The sequence below is a fragment of the Pterocles gutturalis genome, unplaced genomic scaffold (genome assembly GCF_000699245.1).
Source record: "Pterocles gutturalis isolate BGI_N339 unplaced genomic scaffold, ASM69924v1 scaffold6091, whole genome shotgun sequence".
NCBI lineage: Eukaryota > Metazoa > Chordata > Aves > Pterocliformes > Pteroclidae > Pterocles > Pterocles gutturalis.
Genome location: NW_010102842.1, coordinates 2,130 through 29,641, shown reverse-complemented (window position 1 = coordinate 29,641; position 27,512 = coordinate 2,130). Strand labels below are relative to the sequence as shown.

Below are 27,512 nucleotides of genomic sequence, written 5' to 3'. Positions count from 1 at the left end.
CCAGCTCCAGGCAGGGCAGGGGGAGAGGGGCTCACAGGCCAACACCTGCAGGGCTGCAGCACGGCTCCAGCATCCAGGCAGGGTACAGGGTGTGCGCCATTCCGTACTCTTCCACCCCGCCTGCTCCCGGCAGGTCACCAACAGCTGCTGCGAAGGAGAGGCGCCCAGAGCCAGGCGAGTGAAAAAACAGGCTTTTATTCTGCATGTGCTGCTCACAGTCACAGCCTGGAGACACGGCTCTTGCCAAAGTTATTATGAAACAAATCAAGTCCCAGACTCAGGCCTCGCTCTTCCCCACCCCCAAGAGAGTCAACATTGTACAAAACTCTATTTACAGAGAAAACAGTCAGAAATGGCGAGTCCAAAACCCCCTTGCAAATTCAAAAGAAAACGTTCAGACCAGTGTGAGAGTTACGCCCTCCACACAGCCAGGCTTCCCCTGGGTTGCTCCTCGGGCTGCTGCTCGGGCTGCTGAAGCCCACAGCTTCGTGCCACTGACTGCTAAAAGGAGCCCAGCAATCCCGCGTCACGCCACAGTTGCTTCCTTTACCAAAAAGCTGGGAAATTGCAAAACCCACTTGATCCTACAAAGGCTGAGCTGGATCTGCCCTACAGGGCTTTCTGCAAGGCCAGCACAAGACACCCTCAGGCTTCCCCAGCATAAAGCGGGGCCAAGAAGATGGGGCTGAGGGTCACTGTGTCCTTCCCTGGGTGCTTCCCAAGAGGGGATCTCTCTGGCTGGAAACCAGAACGTCAGCAGCCTTCACACAGGCAGCGGGATGTGTTGGGAGACCTAATATCTGATACTGTATTTACTGAAGTCAACATTACTTTGACACATAAACAAAGAGGAGCAAACCAATATTTAAAAAGGGAAAAAAAGCAAACATTCCTCCTCCCAACTGTGCCTGGAAAAGCGTCCACAGGAGCCCAGAGAGCAGCTCTGCTCCTGCCAGCTGCTGCTCAGAAAGCGTAGCGCGTGCGGATGTCTTCCAGCTTCTTGGACACCTCGGGTGGGGTCCGGTCCAGCTCTTCGGCCACATTCTTCTGTTTGTTAGGCTCCATGGAGTTGAACTGCTCACACAGGTCCCCATCGATCACATTCTGGAGGGGCAAGGAGGAGAGCACTGAATCGACACAACACAGAGGCACTGAACCCTGCCTAACGGGGGAAAAATGGCAACAGCTTGTTCCCAGGAGCTTCTTAATCCTGTCCTGGAAACAAGACCATGCTTGGTGACCTCATCTGCTGAATAGCAGCAGTAAGCATCAAATTAATGACTGGCCAGCTCGATTAACAAAGGAGAAACCCAAAAAGCCTGGGTGCAGCTTAAGAATCACACAAGGGAAGGGAAGACAGATCCAATTTGGGTCCACGCACTGTGCTGGGAAGGCTGGAGGAGGCTGCAGAAGGTGACCGAAAGGCATCTTCGGTCAGACATGAGACATCTTTGAGACTGTGCACGCTGCAAACCAGCTTCAGCACATCAAGAGCAAGAACATCCTCTGTGCTTGGACAGCTGCTGCTGCTGGGACAGTTTCCTGACTGATAGTAAACACATCACTCTGGTAGTAGTTACCACCTAGTTACTCTGGTCCCAGCATTTAGCAGCCCACAGCTCCAAACGCAGTTCCTCAAAAGCAGGAAGAGGCAGGAACAACTGTTTCTTAGGAGATTTCCCATTTCAATGGCGGTGGAAAAAATATACCCCCAAGGCAACACCCAGTTTGACCTAGCCACACGAACAGCCAAGTAACGCTGCTTCTCCCAACGGAAAAAGGAGACACTGAGGCAAGCAGAGAAGCACGGCAGCAGCACCTCTGGGCTTGGGTCTCAAGACCCAACCCTCAGAAGGCTCATTACGAGGGTTAAGAAACCCAACCAGACGTGGTATTAAGTGCCAGGTACTGCTCTCCTTACAGAGTGCTATCCAAGCTGCAGTTCCTGCCACAGTCATGGCACCAGCTACGGTTTCCAGCCTTCCCCACCGACCAGCAACTGTGAGCGGCCTGTGCCAAACCTCAAAGCAGTTCCGTGGCCCAGGGCAAGTCTTTGCAGCCCTGTGACCAGCTGATCCTAAATACTCAGACCTACCTTCACTGGGAAGTAGTAGGAGCGGAAACTGAGATGGTCTCGTCCACAGAGAGGAGGATGTTCAGACCGTAAGTGCATTTCCACATGCTGGAAGAAGTCGTGATCCTGGAGAGATGAAGAATGGAGAAGACAACAGTTTGCAACATGTCATTGCCACCGGCAATGCAAGATGATGCCCACCAGCCAGGCGCTCCTGCGCTGGCTGAAGCACTGCCATGACCTGGTTCTGCTGGAGTGGCCCTGCACATGGCAGCTAAGGTCACGGTCACCCCTCACCACTTCCATCCTTGGGGCACTCACAGCAGAGCATGGCAGGCAGCTGTGCCACCTTGGCCAGGTCCAGCTCCCAGGGATCAGAGCACCCAGCAGCTACACAGCCGGGAGGTGCAGCTCCATGAGCGAATGTCTTGGCATCGGCTGCTCCAGGAGGCCACAGCAAGCAGAGCGGAGAATACCACCTTCAGGGCTTGATGCACCAGTGTCTGATCAACAGAGTTCACAGGCTACGCATCCCTACACAAAGCACTCCAAAGGATCCCTCCTCACAGACAGTAAGTCACCCAAGAGCTGCTCTTCTGGAGCACAAACGGATTCAGAACAGCAGTGCAACGAGAAAAGCTCTCAGTTCTTCACAGAACCAGCACAGAAGGAGTTAACAATCTCCTTCTCTTCCCCTTTGCATCAGAGCCTGTCCCATAGCCACAGGCTTTCCTGCAGCCCAGGTTTTCATGCCCTGCAGAGCCCGAGTTACCCTCAAGGGATGCAGCACACTAATATACCACCTGGGGAGGACTGCACAGAAAAGCAGCAACTCTGCAGCATCACAATGGGGCTTGCTTACCTCGTGGGAAGTGAAAGGGACCAAGATTCCTATCCCACCCGATAAGGTCGTATAGACAAGAGATTCAGAGCCTCCTGGGATCAGCGTGGTCTTCTGCAAGGAAAGCACTGTCTCTCCCACGTGATAATTCATAATCACTTCAGCCTGTAAGTCAACCACAGAAGCATGTTTTTTTCTTTAGCTTTTATATAAGCATCAAAAGGCTTCAGAGAGGAAAGCAGAATAAATTCAGCCACCTGCTAGTTCTGAAACACCTTTCTAAAGAGGAAGTGCCTTCCACCTGTGACCAGATGGCAAAACTCAGCATGCTCCTGAATTACCCTCTAGAGTTGGACACACAGATGCAAGTAATGAGGGAAAGCAGGAAAAGAAAATGAGCATGCTGCTTCAATCGAACACCACTGAGCAGGCATCAGCTGTGACTACAGAAACTGGATTTGGCTCCCAGGGACTGTGAAAACAAATCACCCACAGCACGGTAGATGTGTAGGAGCAGAACTGCCAATACATCTCCTGGACAACGCTGCAGAGGACTTGACAGAAAAGCAGCACACTTTTCCCACAATAACCACCTGCTTCCCATGAAGCATTACCTTCTGTGATGCTCCATTAAGAAGCCCCCTGTCCCAGAGAGCTTTGTTGCCTGTGGGATCCTCATCTACCTCATCATTGGTGTTGGGAGGCAATCTCACCTGCGTTGAAAGAGGAAGAAAGAGTCAACAAGCTGCAGAGAGGCAGCACATTGTCTCTGGAGAACCCCTGTGGTCTCTGAAAGGCCGCTTTTGTGGACTCTACAAGAATCACTTTACACTTACAGCAAAGTCATCCATTTGCCCCTCGAATAAGGCCTTTAAAGGACAATTGTGTTGGCAACACTGATGGCCCATCGCTTAAAAACATGGGCAAGACCTCATGACTGGCCTCCGCCTAACCTAGCACTTGCACATCACCCTGGGAAATACGGTCAAAATGGTTTGAAGGTGGTTCCCACTAAGGAAACAGTTTGATGGATGTGGGGCAGGAAAACCAAAGAGGATTGATTTGTGTGCATCAGCCAAGTCCTGCAGGCGCAGTGTCTGACACTTGCTGAACTCTGCACTCCAAAGCACCCCAGCACGCTTCAGAAAGACATCAAAGCTCTGGCAGAAAGACCATCTATTCTTTCCTCCTCCCCTGCTGAAATCCAGCCAAGCGGGGAAGTGTCAGCACTGACAAAGCCAACTTTTGAGAGGAAGTGACAGAGAAAGCCAAATGCCAGTAATGGGCTTTAGCCAGGGAAAGTAAGAGTGATAACCCTGATGAAAGTTCTCATGTGCCCTTTCACAGTCACAAGCTTCGTTTCAAGGCTTATTCATAGCAAGTTTTGGGGCAATTTCAACACAAATTATTGAATGCTTCATGTTTTTTGACCTGCTGATGCTTTAACTTGTTTGCTTTAATGAACAAACTGATAAACTGCAACAATCCGCTATGACGACAGCTCGTCATCCCATAAAAACAAGTGAACGGTACAGGGCGGTGTCTCCAGCTAAGCACAGATCCTCATTCTTTTAAGACAAATCATGGATTTTTGAAGGAAAAATATGTCATGTCCAAAAAAGCCCCGACTTTCTCCAAGGCACACTCACCACGCAGATGTTGCCAAACTTGTCTGCACCAGCCACAGTGTCATAATCCAGGAGAGTTGCCGTAGTGACCCACCGGGGATAAGTGTCATCAGCAAAGATGATGAGCTGGTTCTCGTTCCTTTTGTAGCGCACCCAGATGAAGCTCTCCTGAACGTCTGAAACAATTACTCTGTGCCCAATGGTTTGGATCCCACAGATGTAGTTGGCAATGTGCTTTTGAGAGAAGAAAGGACAAAACTGAGCTCTTCAAACAGGGAAGCGTAACTCAGTAACTCCACTTTACTTCAAATGAAACACTACTTCCCCTGTGAACACTCCCCACTTCCCATCATTCCCTCCAAAACTACCTCTCATTTCTGGCACACTACAGCCCCAATCTAAACACTCTGTCAACACAGGGCCTTGCGACCTAACACCCACGGCGTGTCATTCTCGGCCTGCTGAATACAAGCGATGCCCAGAGAACAAGCACTGCTGGTGAGCCTATGAGCCGAGATGGCAGGGACACTCCTGGGAGCAGGCACTGCTTCAGTGTCTCCTCACTACTGTGCTCATGAAAGACCCACGAAGGAAAGCTTCAATTTTTCATCTGAGTCATATTTTAGGAAAAAAACCAAACCAAAACAAAAAATACCCAACACATACAAAAGAGTTCCCTTACAAGTTCCCAGTCTGCCTGTGAGCCTGCTGGAGTTCCTTTGTGCAGTAATGAGCAACTGGCACAGCGTGTGACAGTGTGTGACAGACAAGAGGAGCAGGCCATTAAGAGTTAGCAAACCATGCTCTACAACTTCTTTTCCTCAAGCACAAAAGAGGCTGACCAAGAAGGATCGTTTACTTCAAGGAGAAAACCCCCCTATCAAGATTCTGGGAATCTCAAGAGGTGCTCACATGCATCCTCCAACTTCTGTCGCCAGCCTGCTGATCCTTAACCTTAGGAAACATTTCCAGCAGTTGTTCTGTATCTGGGTAAGACCTTTCACATGTGCAGCAGGTGGCCAGAGGCACGGTCTGTACAGGCTTGTGAAACTCCTGCACACATGCACTAACAGCCTGCACTGAGCTGGTACAAAAAGGAACCTGCAACACTACCACCTGAATGGCGATGGGAAAGAGACGCGTGCGCAGGGTGCAGAGGGGCAGCAACGACAGCCCAGCCCTGGCAGAGCTGCCAGCACTGCTCTGGATCCACACACCCAGCGCACACCAGCACGGCACAGACACAGCTCTGGAGTCCAAGTGCAGAAGCTCTTAGGCTGGAGTAGCAGCTAAACCCTTGTTTCACTCCTGCTATGAAGCATCATTTGCTCCACATTAACAGCCCTGGTCAAGAACAAAATTCGGTACCTTATTCTCACACTTCCGAAGCAGCTTCTTCTTGCCCAGGTCATAAACGCGCAGGAGCTTTCCAACTCCAATTAAGACTCTACCTTGGAACGGAGCAATGGCTGCAGGAACCTCCTCCACAGGGGTCTAGAGAGGCAAGATGACAACTGTGAGATCCCCATTAACAGAGCGAACCTTACACCAAGCTTCAGAATGGATTCAGCTAATGGCTCAGTTGAAGCTTGCTGGCCTGTGCCAAGGCTTTCACAACACAAAAGGCTAACCACAGTCTTTTTCTACAGGAAGGGCAAAGGGTCAGTCCTCCATAGGCCTTCTGACAACAGCACATACCACATGTGGTGCTAATGGAGCTCTGGGTACTACACAGACACCACACTGCTGGCACTGCACTTTAACTGAAGCGGACTGCTGTAAGAACCCCACGCTGGGCAGGCGGCAAAGGAAGGCAAGGATCTTGTTGCCTCAGTTCTTAGTTTTGCTTTATCTCCAACACAAAGATTTTATGCTTTGCCTAAATCCATCCAGATTGTCTGTTTTTTAAAAAAGGCACAAATCTAATTCAGCCATCTGCAACAGATGCTCTGAAGCTGCCACTGAAGAAGCATCTGAACAATCACAGTGTGCCCACAATTCCAGTAACTCAGGGCTGAAAAATCTCCCACCACTAATCAATCCAAAACAATCAGCCACAGCAGAGAATGGGAACACACAGAGAACTTCCAGTTGCTGTGCTCCCCGTCTGGTTGCACTGGCTAAGAGAAGTTATTTCACATCAGCAGCTCTGCCAACTTCCATGTGGATACTCCATGGCACCAGAAAAGGCCCTGGTCCAGGACAGAACCCACTCATTGCATCAGGACCATAGGATGTGAATAAGCCACAACATTCCTTTCCATGAGCTCACCCGCTCAAATCTCGGCCATGCTGGAAGCACGTGGGAAGAATAACAGAATTTTGTTTTTAACAGTGTTCTGCCGAAACCCTCGCTAAAGCCCCAGAGACCTGTCAAGCAAGTTGGTCACTAGGTGACTAATCATTTCTACACAGAACCAAAACAGCACCAGAAGAAAGACGACAGCTCACACCAGCTTCACGTGGCCAGCCAAGGACTGAGAGCCTTAGCACCAGGGCTCAAGTGACCCAAGTGTGAATTCGCTCTGTAAACAAGTGCTCAGAGCAGCTCTCTGAGCTCATATTCCAAAAAGGAAACAGAGCTGTTTTGCTCCCCTTCCTACGGGGGCACAAAAACCACTGCTCCTTTCCCATTTAGCCAATGAGATGGATAAGACTATAGCTAAGGCAAAGGACTGGGACTCTCAGGAGATCTGTGTTCAATTCTCAGCTCTGCAAAAGATGTCCCAAGTGATTTTGTAGGCGGCAGATTATTTTCTCTGAGGCTGCTTCCAGTGTGTAACATCATCATGACGATCTCGACCAGGATTCATTGAGTACTGCAGTGTCACTGCAGCATTCAGGGTGAAACAGCAGCTGCTCCAATACTACCTGTAAATGACCCAGTCACCCCTCTCACCTTGTGCAGAAACTCCAGCTTCTCACCACTATTCACCAGCTTGTACGTGTAGACAAATCCCCCAGCAACCGAGCGTGGGTTCAGAATCAGGTCCTTGGCGACTCCCACCAGCACATACCACTCGTCACCAGTATTGGAGAACCGGCACACAGCCACGCTGGGGATGACAGGACATGCCACGAGATCAGCGGGACCACAATACAAACCAATGCTGCACATACGGACTGGATTCCTCGACAGCACAACTTGTACCTAGCCAGGCAGAGCTTTGGGAGCCCACCCTTCCAACACTGACATTTCATTTTCAGAGGTCATTTTGCCTCCCTGCAGAAATGTTTAATGCAGATTCCTTCACTCTTCGACATTCCCCATACAAAAAGATGTGCTCCAGCTTTCACACACATATGCCCAAAGCATTACTTCTACGTTTTCGCTATGCCCAAAGCATTACTTTTATGCTTTCACAGGCTGGACACTGCCTAGCAATGTGCAAAGCTCCACTAGAAACTGTTTCACAAAAGGCTGTTCCAATTTGGACATGTACATACAACTTTCCTAATCTTCCAGTGTTATTTCCTGCCCAGTGCCTAGCTCAGTCAGGTTGGGAATCCCAGACAAAACAGGACAGTCAACCTTTGGGACTAGCATGACCTAACTCCACTTCATCTGCCGAGTCACTTGCTATTCTTCATGGTTATTGTGTTGGTTTTCCCCTCCAGTCCCTCTAATGCTTCCCTTCCATTTAATCTATACTCAGTTTATCAGGATGAGAAGGGGAAGCGAGAGATAGCAGCACATCCTCTTGCTCCCAGCTCTCTTATCTGCCATTTACATCCCTGTGTTGTTCTTTAAGCACTGGGGTCCAACAAACACATCTGAGCACCAGCTCTTAGTGTCACATGCAGACAGATCAGGGTGGGAAGGGAAGGAAAGGCAAGACAAAAGCTTTAAGCATGTGGCAATTTCTGGAATTTCAATGTGCTGCATCTGGATTTCAACTCAGGAACAGCTGAGCAAAAGAAGGAAAAAAACCACACAGGACTCATCCCAAGCAGAGATTCTTGCTACATGTGGCAAAGCATCTTACCTGAAGGCAGCTTCGTTCTGCTCTAGCTGGACCAGATCTAAAGTATTTCCCTGGATGGGGTTCATCACCCTAATCACAGAGGCCCACTGTCCATTCCCTGCCTTGGGAGCACCAAAGATGGACTCGGGAAGATTCTCGTTCAGAAAGGCTGCAGCCATCTCTGCAGCCAGCTCCCTCTCATCTTCACCCGCAGCCTCCACCATTTCCTATGGCACATCAAAGGACAGGAGAAAAGAGCAACTCAGTGGATTGCCCTTCCAGACATGCTGATGCCCTGTGTAGAATACAGCCTCCCTGTTTCCCCTAAGCCCAGGTATTCCAGGGCAAGGTACTGCCTGTGAAGACACAAAAGCCACCAAACCCCAAAGCTGCCACCCACCCAAGGGAGCCTCTGCAGCTCAGAGCGCAGCAGTGGCAGGTCTGCCCTGCCCAAAGGGCAGTTGGCTGCAGAGCTATTTCTCCAAATCAGCAACGCTGTAAACAACACTGAGAAGAAAATAACTCACTGAAATCCAAACATCCTTGAAGTCACAGAAAACTCAAAGAATAGTTTTAGACAAGCAGGACTGTCATCCAATATATGTTTCTTAAAGCCTGCCATAACAACATGCAAAGAAAGGAGCACTGGGAAGTAGTGTATTTGCTGAAATTTGTGTTTTTGAGGCAGATCTTCGCTCCCTTCAGCTCCTGCATTCACACAGGGCACAAAAACTTGCTGGCAACAGCAGCTGGGAAACTAGTGAGCAGGGAGGATTTCCAGCTGCAGAAGTCCCCTCCAGGGAACAGATGCAGGTACCTGTCCGTCACCCCGATTACCTCGGCCATTTGCTGCTTCCTCTGTGCCTTGGTGGCCTCAGTGTAAGCATTGTGGTCTGTCTCAATGATGATCAAGTTGTTGCTCTCTGGGTGAATGACAAATTTTCGGGGCGTATACTGCAACGGGAAGGCAACCTGGTTGAACACTGCGCCCAGTTTCTCCAGTGCCAAAATCCTAGGGGACAAAGATGTGACATGTGTTGAACAAGGTCTGAAAGCAACTGTCCAATAGAACAAAACTGGAGCTGAGCTTTACATCTGTGAAACTGTCTAGTGCTGGACCTTTCTCGGGCCAGAGAGCAACTAGCAGACAGCTCTAGAGAAGGGCAAAACTAGTATTCCTAAACGGGAGTTTATGCTGTGGGACAGGTGAGCTCTGCAGCACAGGGTCCTCAACTTGAGGGCTCTCACTGTCATACGGGGCATTCTGAGCGACTGTCCTTTTTGGATAGGCTTCTGTGGTGCTGAAGCAAGTCCATACCGAGAGGAACAAAGAACACACGAAGAGGGAAAGTGCACATTTGGGGAATACATCATCTGAATCTAAATGTGACACAGACTTTGACACGTAATCAAATGCTCCTCAGAGGCACTTTAGTTAAAAGAGTATGAAAAATGCAATGCCAAGTCTTTCTTCCTGTGACTTGCCAGCTGAAATGCCAGTTTTTCTGGCATTTAGTGACTGAAAACCGCAAGTCCCTCCAGAAAGAATGACTCCTTTAAAGGCACTGAATGCTGTAATATTTCAATTTGGACAGATATGAAAAAAGTGCCTGTTCAAGTGCATAAAGCAGAGCTCCCGAATTTCTGTTCCCCTATTATTTTCATTTAACTTCTTAATATCTAAGACGAACTTTAAAAAGGCAACAAATACACCCCTGTCATGCCTCTGATTTCTTAAATCACGTGGCTTATTTTCTGTGAAGTAGCCAATTCAGATCACAAGCCACAAGATCCTAATGCACAACAGGTTCACATTTATTAAAGGTTCCCTCCTCTCTAAGGATCAGAGAATTTAAGGATAACTTGAATTACATCTGTTGTTTAAAAAAGCTGGAAAATACAGATCAGAGAAGTGCACCCTATTTCTTTTTGACAGCAAAACTATCCTTGCATTCCATTTGTTTTCTGAAATCCATCCAAGTGTTTCCCTCAAATCAAATCATCTCTAAAAAACCTTAATTCTTATGGTAAGGCACTTTACCTCTTTCCTTTTGAAGTCTAGTGAGAATTCACCACCCTTCCCTGTGCCTGGCATCCTGGCCCAGAACTATTAGTTTTTCCCCATCGATTCTTACCTCAAGGTGTTTGTGGAGATGGCTACAATGCCCTCTGGGCACTGCTCAGAGGCAAAACCAGACGCAAACTCCAGTGTCTCATAAGACAGGGGAGTCAGGTGGAAGCGCGACTGATAGGAATAACTGAGCCAGGAACGGCTCGACATGGCCAGCACCTGGGACAGACAGACAACAAACTGATTAGGTCTGGGGACGGAGACAAGCTCACTCCTTGCATTATGAGTGAACGTACAGTGCCAGACCCTTACCCACTACAACAACTGAATTCTTGTGGGCGGACTCCACCCAGCTCAGAGCACCCCTTCAGAGATACTGCTTGCTTTAAAGAGTTTTATCCGGAAGTTGTGTACGGCACAAAGAGGAACTTTAAAGCACTACCAAGACAACAAATACTCAAACTAAGGCTCAATAAAAACTGTTATCTGTAAAAGACAACATCAACAAATACTTTCATATTTTTTTTTTTTTTAATAATAGCCTGTTGTAATGAGAACAGGTCTTCTAAAATAAATATTTTCTGCTTTGTCACAGAATGCTGTAGCACTCGGTGAAATTTACTTAAAATAATCAACAGCCTATTTTCCATCAAGCTAAGGGAAACAAAGCAGATGGGACTTCTAAACTCTTCAGCTTCAACAAAAGCTGTAATTACATTGAAACACAGGCTAGTCCAAGCCCACCACTGACTGGCCATAAGCAGTTATGTTTTTTCTCCCCATATTGTGAGACAAGGAACAAAGACTGGTTTCAAAGCAGAAAAGTACTCGGCTATTCTGTAAGGATTCTCTGCTAGAGCTGCAAAGCAACTCATCTCCAAATTACAGCTGGCAGAATGGCAGAGCAAGCTGAAGAGATTCACCCAGCATACCAAACCATTAAAGCAGAGCTCAGATTTCCAGATCCAGCCCCCTACGCTGACCGGCAATATTTCTCAACTCTGAAGGTGTCATCCAAAAATGAGTCAGGCAGGGGGTGGCTGATCTCCCCAGTGCCACATCAGAAAGGCTGGAAATGGCACTTTCTGATGAAAGATGTTCTTCCCTCTATGCCAAATCCTGCAAATATTTCCCCTGAACCATGCATGGCAGCTGGCCAACCCCTGGCTGAGCCATTCTCAACATGCACAGGAGACGACCATCCACTGCATCCAGGAGCCAAGGCGAAGACATCGGCACAGGGCTCTTCCCGCCCCTGCGCACTAAGGCAGGCAAGATGAGGTTTGTCAGTGTCTCTAAGCCCAAGAATCTGCTCTTTCCAGACATGCTGCAAACACAGCCTCTGGGTCAGATGAGTCCTAGGTCAAAGAAGGGAGGGCAGCACTACATGTTACTTCCTAAGTAGTAAGGGGAATGCCAACAATAAGGCTGCTGGTGAAAGACCTGTGCCTGCGAGCCAGGCAGCTCCATAATTAAGTCATTCTACTTCCCACCCTTACCCAGAGGGTCCTGCTGGGCCGCAAGGATGCTTCCCCACCCTGCCCACCCATAAGGAAAACCAGGATGCTGCATCTGGGGAGTGGATCTGCACCCCTCTGAGAGCTCGCCCCACTTACCGCCTCTTGGCCTTGCATTCGGACTCGAAAGAGTTTCACAGGCCGTGAGCCAAGGTATCTGGTCCTGGTATCGGAAAGATCGCCAGTAACAGGATCCAGGACAGTTCGCAGCAGCACACCATTCTTGACATCAGCAAATCAAAAAGTTAGAGCAAGAATACAGATAAGAAATAACTAGCTACAGCCATTATTCCAAACAGAGAGGCAAATTCTGAAGAATTAGGTGTTTGTTTTCCCAGCTTCCGGTACAACTCTCTTCCACAGATACACTGTGGTTGTATTGGCTCTTAATATTAAAAAGCATAGCTCCTACAGGGCAGAAAGGAATTACTGTAAAACAAACACATACCCCTCTGCCCAAACACACAAAGCCAAAAAACAGACCAAGAAGTTTGGTACATCACATAAAACATAAAAACCTGAGAGCTGATTCCAGATCCTAATCCCTCTTGGTACAAAGCACTTACCCAAAAACTCATGCTGCTTAAAAAAGGCTTGCGTTCTGACATCAAACTTGAGGCATGTGAAAGAACCTAGACTGCTCTGGTTATTTTTACCACATGTTGAATTGTCAAAACAACATTTTTTGGTCGAAGATCATAGAGTCAGTACTGGATGCAACAAAAGGCTGTGTAACAGCAGTTATTAGAGCGGAGCTTGGGGTTGTGGGCAGTTATTTCTTTGATACTCTGCCCTACAGGCAGTTTCTGAAGAACTGTCCAACATTTCACCCAGATTTTTTTTTTTTTTAAGAACATGCCCTCTTTCTGGAAGCAGAAAAGCACAATTTGTCCTACATGAAGTATGAGAGACAATATGCTGTCTTTTGACTAGTCTGAACTCTAGAAATGTATGGCGAAACTTACACCTCTTAGTCACACAGTGAATTCCCCACTCACAGCTGTTACCCATGTTGTAACAAAGAGGGAACAGCCAGGCTCTGTGTTGTGCTGCATGATGACAAGGCTATTTATTACCACAATCTATCTTTCAAGCAAATGTTCACCAAGAAACGCCTGTCAGAACCAGGCAGGCACCGCTCACCTGCAGTCCAATGTTCAGGTACAGAAAGCCAATGGAGCCCCTCTCCCCCAGCTCGTCCTGCTTCTCTGTGCCCCCCATCTCCACGATACACAGTGACTCGGGCTGCGCAGGAAGGGCCTGCATACTCAGCGGCTGCAAGCAATCCTGTGGGAGACAGAAAAGAGGTACCAGAGCAGTGAGTAAGGCTTGGCATAGCAAGAGGGGATTCAAGCTTCCTCTAAGGAGCTTAAAGATGCCCTTTTACATCTCCATAAAGAAGTATTCAGCACAGAAAAAAAGAAAAAAGTCACAATAGACGCTGGCTCTGTGGATTTTGGCAAGCAGGAGTGGTTGCAGCCCGGGGGTTTAGAGAAGACAAACTGGATCCTTCCAAACTGTTCTAGCACCTTTTGCAGCTATTTAGCATGGAGAGATCTGAGCAGAGTTTATGTTACTTCATCCTTCCAACACTCATCTGTTGCAGGTAGAGGAATGGTAATGCTGCTTTGCTGCTGCCCTGCTTGTAGAATGAGTCTGCTTTTACTACAGGTATGAACAGTGAGACAGGGGAAAAAGAAAAATACCCAAACCAAAAAAGAAGAAAATGCTTTCACATCTCATCAGCTGAACCTCCAGGCATGGGTGAGACTAGATCAAAGGAATCTGTTACAGGTTAGGATCAAGGTCCATGTTTCCTTACAAACAGAAGAGAAAAGCCATGCAGATGTTCATTCCTGGTCATCCACCTGAACACAGAAAGAGAGCTTAGAGGGACACAGCCCACGTCTGGAGTACTCCTCTGAACATTTCAAGCCAAGGGAAGAGGCACAAATAGCACAGCTACTCACCGAAGGGTCAAGGGAAATAATTCTGACAGTGTTGTCCACCAGCCCAACAGCAAGGAACCGGGAGCGCTGCTCCCCAGGGGGAACATTGGCCAGGCTCATGCAAACAACGTCGGCTGACATCTCCTTTCTTTCCGTGTACTCATTCAGCTGTCCTGACTGAGAAAGAAAAACACAGACTTATTACACAGCCAATGGGGCAAACCAGCACCAAAACCTTCCCCTCTACCTTTTTTTTTTTTTTAAGATGGTGCTTTAGATTTTTTGTATTTTTTAAAACCATTTCTTTACAGACTTATTTCAGCTACAATTGGAAGAACCAGAATAGCAATAGGATAAGTACACAATTTCCAGTTTCAGTTACAAACTTCAGAGACTTTAATTAGCCATTAAACCATTTCAGACAGACACAGTCCAGATATGCAGGGCTTTGACCTATCCGTTCTAGAAGGATGCTTCACTGCAGAATCCTTTTCTGCAGGTCTGATCAAGGATCAATCTCCTGCATGCCCCATGCTCTGCCTTGCTCTTCTGAACTCCTTCACAACATTAACACACATACCGGGTCCATCTCAAAGTAAACCAGTTCTCCTCCAGTCAGCGCTATCACTACTTGTCTCTGGTTCACAGCACATTTGACAATGGTTTTCTTCCCTGGTGTCTTCCATTCATTTACTCTCTTATCTGCTCGGATGTGCCGGATCCCATCTGGATAAACCTGAAGGAAAAAAAGGTCACATCAATTCTGTATCTACCATCCCGTCACAACTCCCATCTCACTGGTGATTCTGACACAGAAAAAGCCAAAAGCAAGCACTGCTCCTGGCAGTGGCGAGCTGTTTGCTATGCAACAGGCTGAATGAGCACGAAGCCACTTGCCAGCTGGAAGCATTTCATCTTTGAACTACAGCAGGAACTACTGAGCATGCACTGGAAGAGATTAGGACTATCTTCAACTGGTCCAGTTTCACTTGACAGAATATAAAATCGGAAAGCCAAATAAGTGTTATTCTCTGCCAATCCACACCTTTAGACGTGATGTATGTCGCACTACCGCAGAAACCACAGCTGTGCAGTAAGCAGAGAGCGGCAGACATAAGCAGACGTGTCAGAAGCAGCTTTCCATTACCTGTACCAAAGCATCATCACCAAGAAGAGAGCACGATAAGGTGGGTGTAGTACCCAGGAATCCAGAGTCAGTCACTTCTTCTACAGTCTCTCCAATAGACAGCACCAGCGTGGCATTTACGAAGGACACAATGATATAGGCATCAAATTCATCTGGTCAAGAGAGACAGGGAAAAAAAGGGTGTTGATTAAATAAACGCAAGGCTTCCCAACAAAATTATCAGTCTGACAGATGTCTAGCAGTTACTCTTCAGCAGAATTCCTTTGATAATTACATCTGCTGGCAGTATTGTGCAAGTTCGTTCTAGGACACACTGTCCAAAAGCCAGCTACTGCTAGACTCCAAACAATGCGAGACTGAGTCAGGGATCAAATCATGATCCAGATACAGAGTCAACTCATAATACTCCAGGTTCTGGCAAACCAGACTCCTGCCTACTTTTTTAAAAGACAGCACAAGGTCTAGAAGCCTTTAAGATGCTTGCCCCACCTCCCACAAGGACCTGAATCCAGATTTAACACCCAATGAAGTCAAATGAAGTGCTCTGCTCCAATAACCTGAACACACGGAATCCATCTGCAGAAACTGCACCACGGATGCTGCAAACAGGAGGCTGCAGGACCACACCTCTATCTAGTATCCACACAACAAAAGGCTGCATGGGGAACGACAGGGGGACTGCACCAGAGGAGCTCAGGGTTAGCCTGCTCTACCCTCAGCCAGAAGCTCAACTAGGTTACATTCACACAGCCACCTGTACAGTCTCCTGGGATGAGAAACAACTACATTTTAAAGATAGAGCAAACATTGACCTTTACTTCTACTAGACTAAGTGACAGTATTGCAACTATTATCTCCAGTACTGGCTTCTCCCAAAGGGGACAGCTTGGGAGAGTCCAGTAGCTTGGACGTGGAAGAGCCATGCTAATCAAAATAGTCTTAAGAGCTCATCTGGAAATAGGGAAAGTTTGTGGGAAATGAGGGTAGGAGGACTGGGTAAAGGGAATGCCCTGGTTCACTGCTGTCCATTTTCATTCTGCAGAAAGTGATAGGCATTAAGGAGGGGCAGAGGAGAGTCTCATTAAAACAGAATAACAAAAGCAACACAAACAATGAAGTCTGTTGGGAAATGGAGCCAGGAGCCTCGGTGGAGAAGTAAGATTGCCTCAGAGAAGCAACTCCACTTCTGCTGCTGTTGGCATGCAAGTGCTATTTCTTAAAAAGAAAAAAATCCTGATTTTAACCCAACTCAGCCCAAAGCTCAGACTTATGCACCACAACACAAGACAATTAGCAGAAGTGAGAGTGTAAGAAAGCTGTCATGGTTTTTGCCCTTGAGCAGTTTCTCCATAATTTGCGAATGTGGGAGACATAGAGAAGTGGCGAATGACTCCCTAAGTAAAGAAAGAAAATAGAGAACTCTCACTGGGATGAATAGAGGATGCCAGCAAATACCACACAGCAGCTTAAAAAACTGAACTGGGTTAACTGAAACAAATGCTTCAGGAACTGACCCTTTTCTTACCCACCCTGTTTAGAGGGAAGCATTGCCAAACCTGCTGTGTCACGTTTATAACAGAAAGTTCTTATATACAGCTGAAAATATGCAAGTGAAAAAAAACCTCATTCTTCTCTCCAACATCTGGTATACAGACCACAGCTCTGATCAAACTGAAGAGCTTTATATAATCAAAGCAATTCCAACAGCAGTCTGTGGCATAAACTCTGTTACTACTCTACTAAGTGGTCACAGCCTATAACCTCCAACACACTCCCGAACCCCGCAAACAGGAGCGGGTCCACTTGGGGAAATGAGAAAACCAGAACTGAACCTAACCACAGAAAGTGATTAGTAACGCCAACTATTTAAACCCTTGGCTTCACAGGAGAATTTCTCTAACATTAACAGCAGATGGTAACAGTTCAGCAAGACATACACCATTACACACTACTTATTTTCTACACTAAATTGCAACTTCTCCTACAGACTTGTATGAATTTTTCAACACCAGAAGTCTACAAGAATTCCTCGATCGCTTCAAATGGAGAGTCTAGCAGTTCACAGGCTAAGCATTTAATTCATAAATATCCTGTAGACAGGATGTTCTAAAAATTCAATTTCAGAGACCATCATTGCTTTCCAAACTTCTTGAGAGCTGCTGCTTTCCTCCCTAGGGGCTGTCATTCTCATGATAAACCACCATGTCCCAGCTGGAGGATTAACCATGTGATTTGGAGCAAAACAAAGGGCTCCCATTTGAAAGCAAAACAGATTCCCTTAGTCCTACCCTAAAAGAATACTCATTCCTACCTCTTAATACTTTTTTAGCTCTTTCTTTTCATTGGCTTACAGTTATATTAGAGCGTGCCTTTAAGTCTGTGTCAATAATAGCGACAAGTGCATTTTTGCTTGAAGTCCAGTAGTGTTGCTTAATGCCCCTCTGCTGGAGCCTTTGAAATCAAGGGTTTGATTTACCAGAAGGAAGTCAGTGAATAAGACGTATTCATCAAGATGCAAACAATACAATTTTAGTTTAGAAAATATAGCAGCCTAGTTGAAATTAAGACTACTAAATCCCTGGGGCACACTGAGAAGTATTCTCTGTCAGAAAAAGAAGAGATCTATAGATTTTAATATGAAAAGATATCTGCTTAGCTCTGCACAATCCCAAGCGTAACATCAGGCTGCCCACAGTTTTGAACAGACAGACATCATTTTGTGTGCAGACACAAGACTTTAGAGATGCTTATTACTGTTCCAATTGCTCCAGTTAGCTCCTTTCAGTGACTAATAGAGACATTTTACTGACTCTGAAGAACCACAGCTGGACTCACTCTCCCATGCCTTCATTACAAGTTTTCTGCAGCTTCACGCACACATCACAACCAGTTATGAAAACATCTCAGTCCATGAACTCTATACTACTGCCTTTGTTGTTATTTGTTATGGATTCAGTTTGAGTTAGTCCACGAGAATTCCATTCTTACATGCCAGTCCACACCCGGTAGTTTTTTCATGCTCTGTAGCATCTGAATTTGCATGAATATAAATGTATCGCCACTAGCTCAGAGGAGTTTGGCGAGCAAACAGATGAGCAGTGACAAAATTCAGGATTATTCTCACTTAAATGATACTGATGGGATGACAGCACATTTTCCTGGGCTTCTGTGTACTACTGCACGGAGACTTTGCAGCTGTGACTCACTGCACACTGCTTTTCATGCAACAGTGCCAGGTAGGGAATGCAGACTGCTAGGTCTCAGCTCACGTCTACCTCTGCAGCAAAGCACACAGCCATCTAGCTCCCCAGACCTCGATGTTTAACTGCAAGAGAGGGTTTGGTCCAAATCCCATCCACTTTGATGGGCAGATGCATTACATAACCACAGGGCATTCCCATGCCAGCAATACCTACAAGTGCTTCAAGAACATTCAAAAATTTTGTCTCAGAGGTCTGTACAAAGCAGCTGGGAGCCAATCCTCAGCCTAGAAGGGAGCCGACAACACCCCTGAAATGCACATCTCTCATTTTACCAAGAACTGACTGCTCCGCAGAGACACAGTTGGTTATTTTGTTCCCTAAAGACTGTAAGATGGAATGGGAGTTGCCTTCTACTCCTCAGTTACTGAGCTACAAAGGCAACAATCTCCAACTACACAAAAGCTTCTAGAATTCATTTACTGAAAAGCTTTGCGCAGAAGTAGCCCTGCGATTGTGGGATTCTCTGTGGTTGACCTGTGGGACCGTGCAGCAGCCCCTAGCAGTAGGTACACACCTGTGGTGATCAGCACCTCCACCACCAGCCACCTGTGGAAGAAAAAAAGAGGCTTGGTATTGGTAGTGTGTATCACCACGTACCAGCCAAGGTTAGTGTTTGCTTTGAAGGCTGCAAACCCATATGTGTCTTATAGAGGCCTCGCAGCACGCATATGCTGCGGCATCGAGGCAGAGCCAGGCAGCCTGATGCTGCAAACCCCACACTCAAAAAACAGCACTTGGGCAGTTTCAAGATTAGATAAAGTTTTGAAGAGGTTCTGCAGTCTTTCTGACTAAAACCCACTAAAACTGCTTCCGAGCTCAAAGAGCTGTAACTTGGGTACTGGTTTTACATAACTTTAAACTGTATTCAAAATGTAGCATGCTTCACAACAGCTACAGATTCCAGCCTTTCTGAAACTGTTGAGATCTTCATGCTGGAACGTGGAGAATTTGGAAGGAGGAAAAAAACCAAACAGACAGCAAGATTGGTCTGTTTCATGTAGGTTAGCAATGGTCTTCCATCTCCTGAAAAGTCAGAGTCATCCTCTGGAACCCCAAGAGAAAGGTGATGTCATAAGCGTCCATCTCTCAGTGGGAGCAAATGTTACCAACTCCTTTTTGTAGAAGGCAGGAGCAAACGTTCGTCTCTTAAACTGGAATGCCTCTTCTATATTTTTGATATGAACTATGGAAGAAATACTTTCCTTCTGACCCTTTTATTTCCGGGGAACATGAAGGCACTTGTGCTCAGAGCTCCTTCCACGCTGCTTAGGCAGCACATGAGTCTCACAACACGAGCACAGAATTGATAGCAGGTCTCGGATGGCAAGACAAATCCCACAGCAATGTTTGAAATTCCCACAGCGTTACTGGCTCCCTGGAAGATGCACTACTCTACCAACGCTTAAAAACAAGATACCACGTCACCACAGCAGGCTAAGTTCTCCACTGCAACAATCTAGCATTTCTACATCCAGAGCATAAACCTACAGGAAGTCTTTGTGAGATTTATACAAAGCACTGCCTCATAAATAATAATAGACATTGTCAGTACGCAGAATAAATTCTATTTCAGGCTTTTTAGGTGTTTCTGAGGAACTGTTCTCACCTCTAAGAGAAAGGCAGGACAAGGGATTACACTTCCTTTTGTACTTCGGTAAGGCAAACCCATTATTTCAGATCAGGAAAAAAAAAAACCCAAGCCCACAATCCAGTCCATCCTGACAATTTCAAATCTTGACCTTCCTGGAATCAGCAGCATCCTATACACTGCTGGATTTTTGAATAGGGAGTGTGTCCTAGCCCAAACAGACTGTTTTCTTTGCAGATATGCGTAGAAGAAAGTAATAAAATACAGACACTGCTGCCGATTTATCTTCTTTGTTTCATAATTTGTATCCCACTCTCCCACAAGGAGCTGATTACTATAGTTGTCAACACATATATAAAGAATAGCGAGCGTGCTCCAACAAAAAGCTTAATCATTGCCTGCTGATTTCGGAGCAAGAACTTATGGGAAGCACAAAAGGATGAGAAGTTCATCAGCTTCAGGCCGCAAAAAGACAGCTGAAGCAGCAGATTGGGTGACAGATGCAGCTGCAGGCAGGTGCTTGCATCTTTGTCAAAGGGAAGTGTGACAATTCCAGGGGACCAGTGGTTGGCTTCTAAGCACAAACAGGCTGTTGCTGATTCAAAACATAACTTTTAGGGACAGCATACAACCATCACACAGCACCTTTCCTATTTTCTTGGACAGAAAAACAAAAAAAACAACAAACAAAATACACCAAAAAACCATGATTGCCTCCCTGTGCGTTAGGAGAATACTGCATACCTTCAACATGCCTCCTCACGGTCCACACAGCGTTGGGGTTACCAGGCAGCTCTGAGACAGCCATTTCAGAGACCTACGAGTAAAGAGGAACAAGGTTCTTTTGCAAACATATGTTTAGACTTACTACAGTAAGTCGCCAAACCACCAGCCATTTTTAAGCTTTCCCACAACCCGGCAGGAAAGCTAACAGTTCCCAGTTCTGACGGTCTCTCCCTGTGCCAGATGTGCTACGAGGTAGAACACATTCAGCAGTGATATGGCAACATGAGAGCTCTGGATTATCAGCTTTAAAACAAGGTCACCTGCCTCAGCAAAGAGCAGCAGCAGCAACTGGCAGAGACACTGGGAATGTTCCAGCTCAATACACTCAAATATTAGAAGAGAAGAAACGCAGGTGGTTGGAGCCAACTGAACAAAAAGCCTTCGAGACTCTAGAAGTAAACAGCACAACCCTTCTACTTCCAAGAACCAAGCCTAGAGGAAGTTGCTCTCTCTCCAGTCTATGGCAAAAGGAGAATCCCTTCATTTCAGCACCCTGATTTCAAGGATTTTCTCCCACTGTCCTTGCCTCTCAAGCTGTTCTTCTAACATGCTGGAGCTCTTACCTCAAGTCCATGTCTTAAAACCCTCAGAGACGACCGGGGCCCCCGACCACAAGCCACATACAACTGGGGTGTGTCTTCATTGGCCAAATCTGCTATCTGTGTGGAGAAATAGTGTCAAACAGTATCTACAGGAAGAGAAAATAGAACTAATCCTATACATGCCATAGTACTGCTTTAAGAACGTTTTGGTTTTTTTGGTGTTTTTTTTTTTCCAAACACTGAAAACAGTGAAAATGCCATAGTGTGTACCATCTGCTACCCTGAAATAATGTCAAGTTTTAAGCAAACTCTCTGCAGAGCAGAGCAGCACAGGACTGCTTGCTGACACTCTGTGTCCAGATATATATTTATCACCACAGGAATCAAAGGCTGCCAGGCCAGGTGCCAGTTTCAGGCAGCTGAGAATTCAGCAGACTTGCTTTTCTGTCAGTATTTAGTACAGAGCAGTATTTCTGGAAACGTAGGATAATGTAGCTTTGGTGACCCCGCTTACACACAAATACTCTGCAGAAAAGTGGAGGGAAAAAGTAATGCATTTATGATCAATTCCTCTGTAAGTGAGAAAAACTGACATGCAGTGAATGGGTGCTGGCTGATGGCAATGTACCTGACAACACAGAATAGGAGACAAACTGTCCAGCTCATCCACCAGCACCAGGTTCTTGAGAGGTCGTGGCTGAAAAAAGAATGTATCTCCTTCCTCAAGAGGCATGGCAGAAGAGAACTCTGGCTCCTCATCATCGTCACCCAGGTGAGCTATCTGGTACAGGTAACTTGAGACAGAAAGCAAGAAAAGCATGTTCAGTGCAAAGCTCATGTGGCCTTCTCTACTAAAGGCTTAGCCAAATATTCAGCAGGCAGCAGGGAGGAGAGAAATCCTTCCCTAGTTATACAGCTATTAAAATTCAGCCTAAGGGATTGTCTTCTCGGTGACAAGATGTTTAAAAGGAAATCAGAGGCCTGCAAAAAAACCTAAACAAAAAAAAAACCACCCCACAAACAAAAAACATACCACAACCTCCCCCCTCCAAACCTCCTTTGTGGCTGTCACTGGCAAGGCATCCCAGAGTTTCCGTGTTTTCTCTATTTATCCTTGAGCCTTTCAGACATTGTGTTAGAGTCAAAGCACCAACGGACAGCTGAGGCCAAGAGCAAGGCCAACGGCTAGGACTGCAACTCCACAGTTATCTGTTTTATTGGAATAGCCACCTCATTATTTTTAACCACATTCCCTATTCCATTTTATAAGCGTAAATATCACAACAATCAAATAAAACTTCAGAGGAAAAAAAAAAGATAAAACCAGAACAATGGACTGATTTACTTCCTGGTTTTAACACAGCAGAACGGAATATGGCTTCCCCGAAAGCTCAGTTTAGACAACTGAAAGCAGTTTCACTCCAGGGAGCTGGCTGGAGCTCCCCCAGGTGGCTGACTGCAGATGGAGTGAGAAAAAAACCACAGATCTCCATTCCTGTGAACCCCCTGCTCAGACACTGTGAAGACACCTCCAAAGGTGTGCAAAGTCTTCTTTGAGTCTTTGGAATATGCTAAAACCCCAAAGATGAATTGAAAAAACCCTCATGTACACATCTACCAAGGAAAGGACCACAGTTACTGATAAGAAACCCCATCTACTTCCAAGTGGACCTTAACACACAGAAGTTTGATCCAAACTATCAAATGAACTAAAAGCTAATTCGTCTGGATACATGACGGACCCTACATGAACTGCAAGTGCTCAACTCTTCCAAAACCTACTACAACAGCATGCAGTCTTTTGTTCTCTGCACTGTAATGTCTAACCTGGGTTCAAATAAGAGGAAAATTCCCCCACTCAGTCACAGTCTAAACCAACTGTTCTGCTCAAGTCATGTGAACAAAGCACTAATTTACCCATAAAACACAGGTGTTGTCTTTATATGTTCGGTAAGTTCAAGTGTCAGTTTGCAGTCCTGAACAGAAACAGTCTGTTTCAGGGGAAAAATCCTGACATAAAATTGTTTACTCACTGGTTTCCAAATTCAGATGCCACAAAGAGAAACCCTGTCTTCAGCACGCACATGGCAGAGGCAACCGGAACAGTGTCAAAGTACTTCAGTCGAATCTCTGTTACCTGAAAGCAGAGGAAGAGGTGACGGACTGTGCTAGCAAAGTACTAGAGCTCTACATGTGTGATTTAATGGAATAAAGCTGCCTCGCTATCCTCTCCAAAGAAAGGAAGCAAGAGAGCAGGCCAGGCTTAGCCACATCAGGAGTCTTCTGGAGCAGCAGGCTGTAAATCACAAAATCCAGCAAACAAGTCAGGCTGCCTGTTTTATGCTCAGACTTTCTGGCTTTGGTAACACTGAGTCAGTTTGGAAAAAAAAAAAATGCTGCAAAAATAGCCATCTGTTCAAAATAAAGAAGAAATTTTCTTCACTGAACACCAGCCACTTCCCAACACATGAAAAACGAACTGTCCTGAGCAAATTTCTACATTTCATATGATTGCAAGAGCTCTTGGTGAAACATCCAAGAACAATCTTAAGCGACTTACAGATGCTAAACAATCGTCGCTTGTACAAAACTCAACATGTTTAGATGAAGGAGGAACTAATCTTCAACATTTACTCAAAAAAGCCAACTGCAGCAGAGATATTTTATTTGAAAAATATTAGGACAAGCAGCAGCAAGCCACTTCAAGCCTGTTATTTCAACACACAGTTGAGCTGTACCAAGCTAGCTTCTTCAATTCGCAAAAAGACTGATTGCAGCATGGAAATATTCAATTAAGAGATGAAACAGAGAACACCTACCGTGATCAAGAGAAACTAAGTTCCCCAGAATTAGTTTCTGGAGTACTCTCTAGCAGGGTTATGGACCACACTTTACAATACATCTTTCTTGAAGAAAAGACTGACTGCAGAACATTGAAAACAAGCTAAAGTGACTCTGTAGCACAATTCTCACATGATTTTGCAAACCTCGTGCTGTGTCTCTATACAAGCAAACACCAGTTACAACTGCAGGTGTAACTACACTACAAATCATGTAAGACGTGCCATTATACAGCTAAACACACAATATTAAATATTTATGACTTTAGAAAATCAAAATAATTGACTAAGGACTGTTCTCACTGAATGCTTTTGTCGTTCTTCACATGATGCTTACCATGTCTTCATCAGTCTCCAGCGTAATTTTGAAGATGTCTCCCTGCTCTGTCTGGGCCAGGAAGAAGAACATGGACTTGGTCTTATGTGTAGCAGAGCAGACAAAAATCATACCTCTCTCTGGGTCATCCAAGTCATTCTGTCAAGAAAGCAAGCGGAGGTAGGTCATTGGTGGAACTACCCGTCAAGTGCAACTACCCATCAAGTGCAAGTATGATTTCACTGACTGAAGTACTTCCATTTCACAGGTGCCTTAAAAGCCAACAGAATGTGAGGCGGCTTTTAACACAAAGCACATCCCCTCTGTTACACCCATAGTTACCCTTGGCACATTCCTGCCCCAGAAGGAAATAAATTTCTAAGACACTGTGCCTAAGTATCCCTCCTTCTGTCTCTTTTGCCCTCCTCCCCAGCAACTCTCTTGCATATCAAAGCCTAACAGAGGCAAGGGCTGCAATCCACATCCTGCTGTTTTTGAGGACCTGAACCTTGGCAGGCATTCAAAGCACTCTCAAAGCACACACAGATTTGCAATACCAAAGGAGGAGGAAGCAGCCTCAGATGCAACAGAGCAGCTGTCAAATTCACCTGCTTACACGACAGCAACCATTACTCGCCATCTCAGGAAATCTTATTTACACTGACAGCGCTGCCACTGCGGTGCCTGATCAGAGCCTTTGGAGTATCTCCAGCATGAATCTCAGAGAAGAGACATGAACCAAGCTCATCACTTCAGGCTACACCCACCCTGTCCCCACTCACAGATAACACACGCAGACAGGAAGGCAGATGATACGCCAACAGACTTAACTCCTTTGTCCTTACTCTAAAACCTCCCCAATGCCTCTAACCTATGAAAAGGCAAATACCAACCATTCAACACTGACAAAGATAATCTTAAAAAAAGGGTAGGAATCCTAAAATTCTCACCCGTCTCCTGGGAATTGGGCATCTGATATCAGGCTGGTCACCGAAGTTTTTATAAGTAATATAATTTTCAGAACAGATCAGCACCCCGCTAGGTCCATCAGAACCACCAGGAACTGAAATACAAAAAAGAAACATTAGTATGAGAAAAGCCCTTACCACAGATCTGCCTGAAGAACATCTACTTTGGTTTTCCTTCAGGCAACATAGTTCCCACTGCTCTGTATCACCCTGCATATATAACTTTCTCTTAGGAAAGGGGAAGACAAAACACTGAGCACAGCTTCCCGTGTTGGCGTAAGAACAGGGCAGATGGAACTGGGGGACCAGGAAGGAGAAAAAGGAAAGATGCACCTTCAGACAAATCGCTTGCGCTTTATCCTTCATGGCTTATTCTTGTCCAGAAAGGCACAACGTGCCCAAAACACCACACTAGAAACTTGTCAGCTAAACACAACCCTTGGCTTACTGGCATGTTTCCTTGCTGTCAAAAAAATCTACCATACGGTTTTCTGACATATCTTTCATTTTTAGAGTTTGTTTTTTAAAATGCTTCTATTGAGATCCCAGAGCAGCAGAAGTCACATCAAAATATCAGGAGCAGTCAGAGCCAGCCCAGTATTTGGTATCCGACAGCTGCATACAGAAGATGCACCAGCAGGGCAAGCACACAAGGACACCCTCCTAGCTCAGCTCCTTTGTGCTCAGAGAGGAATCCGCAGCAGTTCCCCCGGTCAATTGTGTTGGATTGGCTTTGCATCCAATCCCTCGAAATGGCCTTTCAGCCCATGGATTATCTACTGCCTTCTGAATGCATATTAGCTGCTGGAATCCCATCCAAGAGAGTACCTATACATTACCTAAAAATACACACTTTTGCATCTGCCACCAGCTACTTTCAGTTAACACCTCCTAGCTTCGGAATCCAGGGATATCCAGAGTAAATCTACAAGAGCAATGAGGAGCACTTTCAAACCACAGCTGCACCTATGAATTCCTGGATGTTTCCATGCATGAACCACTGCTGACTCCAAGGTCAATTAATTTACAGTCATGGCTCAGGCTACCATTGAAACAACTTCTAAGATGTAAAGTGTATAGATTCTGTTCTCCTGGGGAATGGGAACAAAGTAGATCCACAGGAAAATGACTTAGCCAGGCAGGCAGTACCTGTTATAAGGAAGTTGCCATGCTCTTCCAAGGGCTCACTGTATTTCCGAACAACGTGGTTCAAACCCAAGTCCAGTTCATAAAATGTCAGAGTCTGTTGTGTGTTGGCTGCTGCTTCTCCTGTCGGATCATTATCTGCTTCCTAAAACAGAACATATGAAGGTGTATTTCAAGAAAGGTATTAAAGGAGGAGTAATGTTGATGCACCAGGAAACAGTTTTTAGTAACATCAGAATCAAAGTCCGAAAGACGACTTGCTGAAAGATGCACATAAAAAGGTTCAGAGAAAGAAAATACACACTTGTGCATTTGAACAGCAAGAATTTAAGAACCACCAAGACAGAAGCAGCCAATATTCCCCACCTCCACAGAGAGGTTAAGAACAGAAGAGGAACGACAAAGCTCAAAAGACAAACAAAGGGAGACCAAGTTCTTCTCACCTCATAATCCATTTCCAGACAAGCAAACATCGGGTTTTCAAATCCCACATCGACTCCCACCACGTGGTAGACCAAGGTATTGGCCTTGTGGGCTTCCAGCGGGGAGGAAATGGTGAGACGAGCAGCAGCATCTCTGTTCAAGATATACACCAGCTTCTGCTTTTCAATAGCACCTGTAGGGGAAGGACAACAGCAGCTGAAGCACATCAGCCAGTGACCAACTCTGATCATATCTGCCTCCAACATCAACATAAAATCTGCAAGAGAACACCAGTGTTACTTCTGCTGCAGAAGTTCACTGTTGGTACTCATCCCTGTACCACTAATTAATTGGCCGCAAGCACAAATTAGAATGGTAGCTCTTTAAAGCTGAAGAATGACCCTTTGGGCTGTGTCCATCCAGCCCAATACTCAACCTACAACAGCCA

General features: G+C 46.0%; 1 protein-coding gene across 1 annotated transcript in view; it reads right to left on the bottom strand.

The window, feature by feature from the left end:
• Window positions 1-630: 630 nt before the first annotated feature.
• Window positions 631-27,512, bottom strand: part of SF3B3 (splicing factor 3b, subunit 3, 130kDa) — a 28,700-nt gene continuing 1,818 nt past the window's right edge. Inside the window, exons 3-25 of the mRNA XM_010086437.1 lie at window positions 27,085-27,257; window positions 26,645-26,786; window positions 25,478-25,590; window positions 24,549-24,686; window positions 23,405-23,508; window positions 22,000-22,165; window positions 21,393-21,488; window positions 20,788-20,860; window positions 15,193-15,344; window positions 14,626-14,781; window positions 14,067-14,222; window positions 13,240-13,383; window positions 12,196-12,318; window positions 10,644-10,798; window positions 9,346-9,520; window positions 8,530-8,735; window positions 7,443-7,599; window positions 5,912-6,037; window positions 4,565-4,777; window positions 3,530-3,628; window positions 2,937-3,080; window positions 2,096-2,200; window positions 631-1,104 (exon numbers count right to left, since the gene is read on the bottom strand). Coding sequence (XP_010084739.1) covers window positions 964-1,104; window positions 2,096-2,200; window positions 2,937-3,080; window positions 3,530-3,628; window positions 4,565-4,777; window positions 5,912-6,037; window positions 7,443-7,599; window positions 8,530-8,735; window positions 9,346-9,520; window positions 10,644-10,798; window positions 12,196-12,318; window positions 13,240-13,383; window positions 14,067-14,222; window positions 14,626-14,781; window positions 15,193-15,344; window positions 20,788-20,860; window positions 21,393-21,488; window positions 22,000-22,165; window positions 23,405-23,508; window positions 24,549-24,686; window positions 25,478-25,590; window positions 26,645-26,786; window positions 27,085-27,257 — 3,257 coding nt within the window. The 3' untranslated portion in view covers window positions 631-963. The remainder of the gene's footprint in view (window positions 1,105-2,095; window positions 2,201-2,936; window positions 3,081-3,529; window positions 3,629-4,564; window positions 4,778-5,911; window positions 6,038-7,442; window positions 7,600-8,529; window positions 8,736-9,345; window positions 9,521-10,643; window positions 10,799-12,195; window positions 12,319-13,239; window positions 13,384-14,066; window positions 14,223-14,625; window positions 14,782-15,192; window positions 15,345-20,787; window positions 20,861-21,392; window positions 21,489-21,999; window positions 22,166-23,404; window positions 23,509-24,548; window positions 24,687-25,477; window positions 25,591-26,644; window positions 26,787-27,084; window positions 27,258-27,512) is intronic.